General features: G+C 35.5%; 1 protein-coding gene across 1 annotated transcript in view; it reads left to right on the top strand.

The window, feature by feature from the left end:
* Positions 1-702: 702 nt before the first annotated feature.
* Positions 703-12,698, top strand: part of igsf5a (immunoglobulin superfamily, member 5a) — a 26,806-nt gene continuing 14,810 nt past the window's right edge. Inside the window, exons 1-3 of the mRNA XM_056466738.1 lie at positions 703-1,037; positions 3,141-3,210; positions 5,832-6,137. Coding sequence (XP_056322713.1) covers positions 3,168-3,210; positions 5,832-6,137 — 349 coding nt within the window. The 5' untranslated portion in view covers positions 703-1,037; positions 3,141-3,167. The remainder of the gene's footprint in view (positions 1,038-3,140; positions 3,211-5,831; positions 6,138-12,698) is intronic.

Genomic DNA, 12,698 nt, shown 5'->3' with positions numbered 1-12,698 from the left:
GGCGGTTTATTGAAAGGATTTAGTACCCTAACATACAACACCAACCCAGACAATACATCACTGTAAACTATTAAAAATGTTCATAAAAGTCACTTTTTCCAACTTTTCAAGGTTAAAAGTTGCTGGAAGAAAGATCAAGATCCCAAAATGCAATTCAAAAGCAGAAATAAATGGAGAAATATTAATGAAGGAATCACTAAATACAGAAAACTGCTTATTTACAGATATTTTTAAAGCCACTTTAAGTTATGCATCTGTCAACTGTGTAAATAAATATCCTTTCTCACCTTTGCGCTTTCTACTGAAGTGTTTGGTTTGTTTCTGTTCATGTAATTGAGTAGCTCAAACTCAATTCTCTCTCCCTTACAGACAGACAGAATCAAAACCAAACCCAGCGTCGCCACGGAGACACAGCACATGTGGTTTTGTCTACACGCCTGACGTCACTGTCACCTGTTTGCATATGCGCTTCCCTCTGTACACCAAACAAGCAGCGAATGACCATCCAACAATACACAAAGCATGTTTTCTTTTTGTTTTGTTGTTGTCTGTACACCTGCAGGTAAGCAGAAGTAGCAGGAACGACTATATGAAATATAAATCCTGAGTTCGAGCATTACTGTTGACACTGTAAACTCTATATTCACAGTGTGTGTGTGTGTGTTTGTGTGTGTGTTTCTTCAGTGAAACTAGGTGTGTCTGTTTCACGGTATTTAAATCATACAAAAATGACTCCAGACAGATGGATTATGGACTCACGAACCCTAGAAGTGATCCTTCAGGTGGACGGATATCATAGTTTGACGTCTTTTAAAAGAATAAAACTATGATTTAGATCATGTGAAGTTGAGTTGATGAGTCTGGATTAAGTGAAGACGTCATCTAGGGCTCTCTCCCTGTCTATGTTTTTTCTCTCACGCTGATAAGATGACAGAAAAGCAGCTGATCTTTGGCCCCTATGAGGGCCGACAGGTGATCTGACGAAGGAAAGCTTGGGAGCGTTTCTCTGTTTTGGAGGGTTGGTGGACGTTTTGGAGGTATGTGTGTTGTTGTTTTGACGTTTTTATAATTGTAACCTGCTCAGTTTTTAAAAGGAGCGTGTGATTTATGATTTAAATCTGTCGTCGTTGGGTGTGTGCTGAACAAATAGTGTGAAAGAGACACGGTGTGCTCGTGCATTAGTGTGTCAGTGTTTTTTGTTTACCGCTGAGATATGAACATGGCTTTTATTATTGGCTTCAAGTAGTTTTTATTTTTAGTCTTTTTTTTTTTGTATTTTAAAAAATAATTTAAATTTTCATGTCATGTAGTGTGTGTTTGATAAATATTAGTGTTTGACTTAGATTCACATCCAAAATAAAAGTTTGTTTTGACATAATATGTGTGTGTGTATAATATTTATTATGTATATGTGAAACACAAAACTATACTAAACTATTTTGCTACATAGATATAAAAATGTATATATCATTTACATATATATATATATATATATATATATATATATATATATATATATATATATATATTATATCTAAATATAAATAAACATTGTCAAATATATGCATGCTTTTGTGTGTTTATATATAAATTTATAATACAAAAATTTATTTTGGATGTGATTAATTTTTGGCCAGTACTAATATATATATATATATATATATATATATATATATATATATATATATATATATATATATATATATATATATATATATATATATATATATATACATATATCAGGTTTTTTTTTAATTATTGTTCACATTAACAAAATCTGTAAATTAGGAGTTTTTTTTCGGGTTTGTTTGTGTGTGAGATTTTTTTTGACCTGATATATGGTTATTGCTGTAAATTATTGTAAACAACATTGGACCCCCTTTTGCCTTCAGAACTGCTTTAATCCTTTGTGGCATAGATTCAACAAGGTACTGGAAAATTTTGTTCCATATTGACATGACAGCATCACACAGTTGTCGGCTGCACATCCATGATGCGAACCTCCCGTTTCACCACATCGCAAAGGTGCTCTATTGGATTGAGCTCTGGTGACTGCGGAGGCCGTTTGAGTACAGTGAACTCATTGTCATGTTCAAGAAACCAGTCTGAGATGATTCGCGCTTTATTACATGGCGCGTTATCCTGCTGGAAGTAGCCATCAGAAGATGGGTACACTGTGGTCATAAAAGGATGGACATGGTCAGCAACAATACTCAGGTAGGCTGTGGTGTTGACACGATGCTCAATCGGTACTAATGGGCCCAAAGTGTGCCAAGATAATCAAGATGATCTTCTATTGTCCAATTTTGGTGAGCCTGTGTGAATTGTAGCCTCAGTTTCCTGTTTTTAGCTGACTGGAGTAGCACCCAGTGAGGTCTTCTGCTGCTGTAGCCCATCTGCCTCAAGGTTGGACGTGTTGTGTATTCAGAGATGCTCTTCTGCATACATCGGTTGAAATGAGTGGTTATTTGAGTTACTGTTGCCTTTCTATCAGCTCAAACCAGTCTGCCCATTCTGCTCAGACCTCTGGCATCAACAAGGCATTTGCGCTCACTGGATATTTTCTCTTTTTCTGATCATTCTCTGTAAACCCTAGAGATGGTTGTACATGAAAATCCCAGTAGATCAGCAGTTTCTGAAATACTCAGACCAGCCCCACCTTTCTTCCTCATTCTGATGCTCGGTTTGAACTGCGGCAGATCATCTTGACCATGTCTACATGCCTAAATGTATTGAGTTGCTGCCATGTGATTGGCTGATTAGAATTTAGCGTTAACAAGCAGTTAGACAGGTGTACCTAATAAAGTGGCCGGTGAGTGTACTGTATATTTAAATATAACACAATAGGCTTTATTCTGCAATACAAACCGGCTGGATGTACATTATCCTTTATATAAAGAAATATTGTGGAGTGTTTGAGCAGAAATGCTCATAATAATTGGTTCAGGATGTCTCGAAGCAAGTGACAAATGTGTGTTTACTTAAACATACAATAAGATGTTTCTGTGTTTATGAGTAAAGAGACACACCTACAGAAACAAATGATGAATTCCATGCCATTGTAAGCACATTCTGATCATTTTAAGGTTGTGTCCCGTCAGTGGCTCTGCCCTTTTCTGAATGCTGTGCTTTCATTGTAGGACTGTGTGTGGATGCTGGTGTGAAACATGGATGTCTTTACACTGGCACTTTTTCTTCTTATCGCCAATGGTAAGTTTTTATATTTACTTCAACACAGTGCTCACAGCCATGCACTGAAAAAAAGCTCTTATTAGTCAGTATTATTGTCTTGTTGTAAAATATTTGTAAAACTACACATGCTTGTTTTCTCACCACTATTAAACTGTTTTCAATTTATTATATAAAGATCGCGAAATCTATATTAAATTATATCATTTGAAATCACATCTGGATATCTGATAGTAAATACGTTTTTAAATAAGTTTATGTAGTATATTTTTATTGATGCAAACATTGATGCAGTATATAAGCTTGGTATATCGCAGAATGAGTGCTTAGATTTTATATTTTTTATTATAATGATTTATTGATTATTTTGTCAAAAAAAAAAATATATAAAATAAAATAAAGAAGTTATATGTACAGAATAAATAAAGAATGAACAAACATTAACACTAACAATCCATACAATTTTTATTCAGATCGGGTGATTTATATATTTTATTTTGTCAAAAAAACAACATAAAAATAAAGAAATTATGTATACAGAACTAATAATCATCAACATTACCAAACAGTCATTTATATGTTTTATTTAGTCAAAAAACCCTTAAAAAATTAAGAAATGATATATACAGAATTAACAATCATTACCATTTTTATTCATATCAGGTAATTTATGTTTTATTTTGTCAAATAAAACCCATAAAAAATAAAGAAAATATATATACAGAATTAACAAACTTTAACAAACATTCAAATTTTTATTCACTTCGGGTAATTTATATATTTTATTTTGTAAAAAAAAACAACATAAAAATAAAGAAATTATAAACAGAATTAACAAACATCAACATTACCAAACATTAAAGTTTTTATGCACACAGAGTCATTTATATGTTTTATTTAGTCAAAAAACCCATAAAAAATTAAGAAATTATATATACAGAATTAACAATTATTACCAGTTTTATTCATATCAGGTAATTTATGTTTTATTTTGTCAAATAAAACCCATAAAAAATAAAGAAAATATATATACAGAATTAACAAACTTTAACAAACATTCAAATTTTTATTCAGATCAGGTGATTTATATATTTTATTTTGTAAAAAAAACAACAACATAAAAATAAAGAAATTATAAACAGAATTAACAAACATCAACATTACCAAACATTAAAGTTTTTATGCACACAGAGTCATTTATATGTTTTATTTAGTCAAAAAACCCATAAAAAATTAAGAAATTATATATACAGAATTAACAATTATTACCAGTTTTATTCATATCAGGTAATTTATGTTTTATATTGTCAAATAAAACCCATAAAAAATAAAAAAAGTACAGAATTAACAAACATTAACATTAACAAACATTCAAATTTTTATTCAGATCGGGTAATTTATTCTTCGGGTAATAATTTTGTCAAAAAAAAACATTTTAAAATAAAGAAATTATATATACAGAATAAATACAGAATTAACAAACATTAACAAACATTACCATTTTTATCCAGATCGGTTGAATTATATGTTTTATTTTGTCAAAAAAAGCCATAAGAAATCAATTCTATATACAGAATTATTAAACATTAACATTAACAAACAATACAATTTATTTTCAGATCGGGTGAATTATTGATTTTATTTTGTAAAAAAAAACCAAAAAAATTAAGAAATTATATTTACAGAATAAATACAGAATTAACAAACATTAACATCTTGTTACAGTTATGAAATAGTTTGATAACAAGCAGAAATGTTTATGGGTCAATGACATCACCACATAGAAATGGTCTATACTCACAAACCCAATCATGCTCATTCTGAAAACGTACCTCTATATGCATTTCTGGAGAGCTCCAAATATGTCCCAGTAGCTACGTTTTTTTGCAGTTTTTGCGAATCCACCAGAGGGCGCTGTGTACGCTTTTTGAGATCTCAAATATTCTCTTACGAGTGCCATTCACGCCTGCTGTTCTCACGTAAATCCACCAGAGGCCGCTGTCAACTGACTGACTGACCCACCCTTCTCCTTCCCTAAACCCAACCGATAGAGTTTTTAAAAGCAATTTAAAAAAAAATAAAATCTCTCGCCTGATTTTTACCACGTTTTCAGATTTGACCACATTTTCATCCAGTTATTTACTTGTTTGTTTTATTTTTTGGCTTTCGTTTTTGTCTTACCTGCTTTCTTTAACCGTTCTTCACCGGATTCGAACCCCGTCGTTGCGGTCAACTCCTTTCTGCATCTCAAGTATGCTGACGTACATGGTGAGCCACTGGGCAAACTAGTAACAGCACAAAAGCCGTCCATACGGAGGTAAGCGGTCAGCTGGTAAGCGTGAAAAGGAATGGCGTCATATCGCCCCGTAGCGTTCGTTTTAAAGACCAACTGCAGCCATACACACCTCTGGCTACATAATTCGCGACCTTCAGAAATGTATATAGGGGTACATTTTCAGAATGAGGCTATGTTGCAACAATCTGTACTCTGTTTTTTCTCTCTTGGCTTTTCCTTAATGCATTTCATAGTAAAAAAAAGAATTTAAAAATCCAATAACCCACCTAGCGAGCACGATTTATGATGAGTAGTAACAACAATAAAGCATGCTTAACTGAATGCAAGTAAATCCGTCTTCTTGCAGGAGTGTCAGCCGATCTCCAGCCTCCATACGCAGCAGTTCTCCAAGGCTCCAGTGCTCAGTTTAACTGCAGCAGCACTCAACCTCCACAAATCATGACCTTTATGCTCAATGGACGCTTGGTTGTGACCATCATGCAAACTTCTGGGGTGTTGAACAGCACGGACCGCTTTTCTGCCTCTAATTTCACCACGCCTGGAAATTACAAATGGCAGTTTACCATCAGCAATGTGCAGAGAAGCGATGCGGGTGTAGTCGCCTGTCAGGTTTTGGGTGGAGATGCTGTGACGGCCACACTGTCTGTACAAGGTGAGCGGTGCTCATTCGTTTCAACTCAGCCGTGCTAATGGGAAACACCTTCAATGCGTGGTGGGAAATGTTTTGAGTGTGCAGATATGACTAATATGACTGAAAGCATTAAAGATAGTGAAGATAATACAATTTTGGTCCAATCCTAATTAAATTTTTTTACCCCTACCCCTTGGCCCTCGAAACAAAGTGTGAAGGGGACGGATTTCAAAATTTACCCCTTAGAAATGGGACAGCACTACAACACCCAAACACGTCATCAAGAGCTCTTACTTCATATGAGATTTACGATCACGACTGCTGTAGTTATTCCAATTGCGTTTTTTTTTTTGGTATTTATCGTCAGGAAATCACTGAAGGCATATATCATGTTATCATAACGATATAATGTGGCAATAAGATCATAACTGTACTGTGTATTGACACCGTGGCCATATTCATCTATGTTAGCCAAGCGGCAACCTCCCGCTACGGAAGTAACTGAAACTGCAATTCATCAAAATTCCGCTAGTCCTGGCTCCATAATAGAGCAAGTTGCAATTGAGCCCACTGTTAGAATGGCCAACTTTACAGCAGAAAAAAAGGTGTTTACAGCCTGGTACAAAGAACGATTTTGGTTCATATAGTTATTATTACCCTCCATGACAACTGTGAGGGGGGTAAATTTTTTTATAACTCATCCATTTCCTTTATATTAGGTTATATTAAGTTTGCGTAATTAAGGGCGTGGCCACTTGAGTGACAGCTAGGTCTCGCTGGTCGCCGTCACTTCACCTCAGCTAAATCCGGCAGATTAGCCACTGATCTCAGCATATTCATCGTATTTTTGTGTTGTTTTATGTGGCTTTACACAGTCAGCTGCCTTTTGGACTTATTTCTTACAATTATCAGACTTAATTGTGCGCACAAACCATTCATGTGGCCTCGTTTCACATGTGAGTAAAGTTATATACTTGTATACCATCTCTATAAATGTATTTGTTTTATTTAAGATCATTTATCATTTATAATGTTCTTTAGAGCTGTAATGCCCTCCAGAATGTGACAGATTGATTAGCTATAGGCTCTAGAACAGTCATCTGAAGCGTTATCATACAGTGTTATGCCTGGAGTTCATCAATAGTCTTGCATTTACTAACACACACTATATCTGAAGTGTTTGAAAGTAATTCGCGTTTTCCTCCTGTAGACAAACGTCGTAAGAACACTGTTTAGTGGCTCAATGTATTACAACAGTGTTTTTGAAAGTCTAAACACTTTATTGATATAGTGTACAGCCAAGCACATGTGGTCAGAACACAAACAAGTCGCAGGTAATAGAGTATTAAGAGTTTCTCCCAAAGTCTGTCTGCCAGGTCTAAGCAAAGTGCCAGCAGGTGTCTGTAGCTCCGCTCACTCTCCGCTTCTTTGCCCTTGTTTGGTATCCCGCCGTGGGTGCGATGACGCGCGAACAAAATGGCGACGGTTGGCCACGCCTACTTGTAGCTTCTTTTGCAGTGTTCAGAAACCTATGGATGACGTCACGGATACTACGTTCATATATTTTACAGTCTATGATGTTAGCACACAAAAAACAACATTATAGCAGACACTGTAAAAAGCTCATTCCTCAGCCACTAGACTTTTCTGACAGGGTATTCTAGTGTCATCGAGTGTCAGATGTGAAAGTATGTTGTGGGACTTCTATACTGGAGTTATTATTATGGATTATACAGCGGGGGAAATATGTATTGAACACGTCATGATTTTTTTACTGGTATTAATATTTCTAAAGGACCTGTTGACATGAAATTGAACCCGATTTTGGTAAAAACCTAAACAATACAAACATAAAAATAAAACAAAACAAATCTAAAAAATGAGCTTTGTGTGATAACAATGGACTGACACAGGAATAAAGAATCGAACTACTGAAACGTATTTAATACTTTTATATAAAGGCTGTTTTGGTGATGGCAGCTTAAAGACACCTCTCACATGGAGGATGAAGTCTCATGCATTGCTCAGGTGTGAGTTTTTCACAGACTTTAACAGAGTGTTCAAATCTTGATGGTTCTGTGAGTCTCGTCTATCAAATCTGATCTTTATTTTGTATTTTCTATTGGATTCAAGTCAGGTGATTGGTTGGGCCATTCTACAGCTTGATTTTCTTTCTCTGAAAGCATTTGAGAGTTTCCTTGGCTGTGTTTTGGATCATTGTCTTGCTGAAATGTCCACTCTGGTTTTATCTTCCTCCTGATAATGTAGATGTTGGACTGAAGCAGCTGATATTCATTTACACTGAGGAAGAGCAGAGCTGAAGAACTACTGAGAGATTTCAGCTGCTGTCTGGGCTTTCCCTGCCTTTCTACACCTCTCTTTCTTCATGTGTTCAATACTTTTTCCCTGCGTCATTTAATTTGATCACACATAACTTCATTTGTAAACGAATTAGTTTTGTTTTCTTTGTTGTTTTGTTGTTTTGTTGTTACCATCTGGGAAAAATTTCAAGGCACCTTTAGAAATATGTTTTCTGAGAAAAAAATGCTGATTTGTTCAATATTTATTTCCCTGCTGTAGATAGCAAAATTTAGCATTGTTTTATATTGTTTTTTAAAAAGCATGACCATAAAACATGAACACCGTTATGTATGTATTAAAACATGTGCTTGTTTGTTGTATGAAATAATAATCATTTGTGCATCTCCTGACTCGCGTGTGCTGCTGTTGTAGCTGGTGTTTTCTGGAAAATGTTTGTACTCCTTGGTTTCTAGTGTGGTCCTGGAAAATCTCCATTTCAAGTGCTATGTAGCCCTTCCCCTTCAAGCTGAGGTGAACTGGGACACCACTAACCCTTCACGTGAACAAGCAAAACCAGGGGTAGGGTTAAGGGGAAGGGCTAAGGGGTAGAATTGGGATTGGGCCTATATCTTTGAGGCAAGACAAAATGTTATAGCTCATTGTATATTGGGCTTTTTAAATTGCTGATAGCTAAACAATATTTAGCTGAGTGTGTTTTTGTGCTGGTTTTGGCTTGTTCAGGCTTGTCGTAGATAAATATGACACTGAAACCACTTGAGTGCACAAGTGACTGATTCATTGAATCACAGTTCATTCAAATGATGTAGTGTTTTGGTTCATTACAAATGGGATATAACTTTCTCTTACAAGAGCAATTCAGAGTGAAAACAATCATAGCCACCACATTGAAGTGTTGTTCCAAACCGAAGTACTCAAATCTGGCCATTTCTAATTGAGCAAGTGTCTGACTCATTGAATCATCATTCAAGCAGTTCAATTTAAACATCTGACAAATGTTGAACAAAGTGTTTTAGTGTGTTCCAAATGGGATATATCGCCCTCCAAAGAGCACTTCAGAGTGAAAACAATTATTGCCTCCATATTGAAGTCTGGTTCCAAATCGAAGTGCTTAAAATTGCCCACTTTGATCAAATAAATGAATTCTTGGCGAGCATAATAACTTAAACAAGTTGGGTGGCACGGTGGCTCAGTGGTTAGCACTGTCGCTTCACAGCAAGAAAGTCGCTGGTTTAAGGTCTCAGCTAAACCAGTTGCCATTTCTGTGTGGAATTCGCATGTTCTCTCCCCATGTTGGCGTGGGCTTTCTCCGGGTGCTCCGGTTTCCCCCACACTATGTGCTATTGGTGAATTGGATAAGCAAAATTGGTCGGAGTGTATGAGTGTGTGTGTGTGTGTGAGAGAGAATGAGTGTGTATGGGTGTTTCTCAGTACTGGATTGCAGCTGAAAAGGCATCTGCTGTGTAAAACATATGCTGGAATAGTTGGTGGTTCATTCCGCTGTGGCAAACCCTTATAAATAAGGGACTAAGCTGAAATAAATTAAAGAAGTCAATAAAAAAAACAAGTTGCCACCAAATTAAAGAAAATCAAACATTTATTTAAACAGGGACTTTTGTATCTATTTGAACTCTATGATCCAGAACATTAAGCAAAGATTATTGTGGACAATTAAAAAGCTTTACAAGCGGTGTTATTTCACTCTCATTTCCACTGTGTTTATTCCTGGTTTGCATTTTGTACAGGTTGCCGTTGAGTTTGCATCTCATAAAAAAGTCAGAAGTCTTCAGCTTTAAGGGTTTTTGTTGTGGTTCAAATGTTAAATTACACACTTCCTCAGCACCTATTTAAAAGAACAACAACAAAAAAAACCCCTCAAAGCTTCATCATTGAGTCCATGTGAGATCCAGCACTTACATCCATATGCTGATCCTTTTACAACCTTCAAGCATTACTCAGCAATTTTATGCATGACAGAGCGTATAATTCGGCCAGAACATTCCCAGAGACTGTCTCCTTAAATACACCCTCACTAACTAAAGCCCCCATCAGCACTAAATTAACCCTTGTAGATCAAAACGCATCTATCAAGTAAACAACCGCAGTATTTGTTTCTCAAAGACAACAGTGAGAAGAGAGGAGGCCGAATGGAAGCGGCAGTCATTTATCATGTTTCTGATTTCTGCGACGGTCACACACAAAGTCAGAGATAACAATAATAATAATAATAATAATAATAATAATAATAATAATAATAATAATAATAATGGACCAAACTTTTACTCAATAGATAAAAAAATTAAAGCTGCACTCAAAACACCTTAAATAATGTTGAAACTAGCAAATGGTAGTAAAATAATTACAAAAATAAGGTATAATATTATACTAAAATACACCACGGTTTACTGTAGTAAAAACTTAAGTATAGTACTTATTACAATATTAGTTCACTAGAGTACTGTAGTATAGTACTAGAGTTTGTTGTAGCATTTATTAGCAAACATACTATACAATATATTACACTTTATTACAGTGTGGCTCAAGAACACGGCAGAAAAAAAACCTGTATTTTGAATTTGCACTGCAATACCTAATTCAACCACTACACTGTAGAAAATGTCCATAATTAATCAGTTTTCCATATTTTGTGATTCATTTTTTGATTTTCTCCTTTGAAAATGTGCGTTCCGTGTCAGAATGTCTGTCATTGTTTTGGTCTCTATAACCAGCCCACTGCCAGTTGACTTAATTATATTTCGTCACTCGCGTTTGCCTTGGTGGAAAACACAGTGTATTTAGTTTTATCAATGAAGGAAACCTCAATGTATGCTGCACCTTTAATGAATTATTGTATTTTTGCTAAAGGTCTTTTAAAAAATCCAGTGCAAGGGAGGTTGTTAGTCTGTCAAGCATGTGTGAGTCAAAATAATTTCTTCATTCTTTGATTCATTGTAAGCAAATGAAGTTCTTTGATGGTGAACGACGGAGATAAAAAAGTGCTGTATGTAGGTTTTTGCCTCTTCTACCGCATAAAAATACCACATGTTTGGAAATATTTCAGAAACATGCTAAGTTATCGTACTTCTATATCTGAAAAACAATGCTAAAGTCAGTTATTCTCTGTTGAAAACGTGCGTTCCAAATGTCTGTCTTTGCTTTGGCCTCTATAACCAGCCCACTGCCAGTTTACCCAATTATATTTCACCACCCCAAGCTGTCTTGGTGGAAAACGAAGCATCTTTAATGTCATTGATGAAGAAACCTCAATGTATGCTGCGTGGCTGGTAATGCTACCTCTGGAGTACATGAGATACAGATTCAGAGTTCTAAAAATCCACAAGACGTAGTTTTTAATGAGCAAATGATGCAAATATTCCAAACGTAAACAGCGTATATTGTGAGGCTTGATCATCAGGCACTTTTCTCCTATTTGTGTCATCAATCTGGCAACCTGCATTTGCGCGGAGTCATCATTGGAGGGGCCAGCTGAAAAAAAACCCTATACCATATTTTGAATTTGCACTGCAATACCTAATTCAACCACTACACTGTAGAAAATATCCATAAATAGTAAGTTTTCCATATTTTGTGATTCATTTTTTATTTTCTCCTTTGAAAATGTGCGTTCCGAGTCAGAATGTCTCTTTGTTTTGGTCTTTATAACCAGCTCACTGCCAGTTGACTTAATTATATTTCGTCACTCGCATTTGCCTTGGTGTAAAACACAGCGTATTTAGTTTTATTCATGAAGGAAACCTCAATGTATGCTGCACCTTTAATGAATTATTGTATTTTTGCTAAAGGTCTTTTAAAAAATCCAGTGCAAGGGAGGTTGTTAGTCTGTCAAGCATGTGTGAGTCAAAACAATTTCTTCATTCTTTGATTCATTGTAAGCAAATGGAGTTCTTTATTGGTGGATGATGGAGATAAAAAAGTGCTGTATGTAGGTTTTTGCCTCTTCTACAGCATAAAAATACCACATGTTTGCAAGTATTTCATAAACATGCTAAGTTATCGTACTTCTCCATCTGAAAAACAATGCTAAAGTCAGTTATTCTCTGTTGAAAACGTGCGTTCCAAATGTCTGTCTTTGCTTTGGCCTCTATAACCAGCCCACTGCCAGTTTACCCAATTATATTTCACCACCCCAAGTTGCCTTGGTGGAAAATGAAGCATCTTTGATTTCATTGATGAAAGAAACCTCAATGTATGCTGCGTGGCTGGTAATGCTACCTCTGGAGTACATGAGATACAGATTCAGTG

Source organism: Danio aesculapii, chromosome 10 (assembly GCF_903798145.1).
Source record: "Danio aesculapii chromosome 10, fDanAes4.1, whole genome shotgun sequence".
Taxonomy (NCBI): Eukaryota; Metazoa; Chordata; class Actinopteri; order Cypriniformes; family Danionidae; genus Danio; species Danio aesculapii.
The sequence above is the reverse complement of the archived record's forward strand: the minus strand, read 5'-3'. Positions and strand labels throughout refer to the sequence as shown.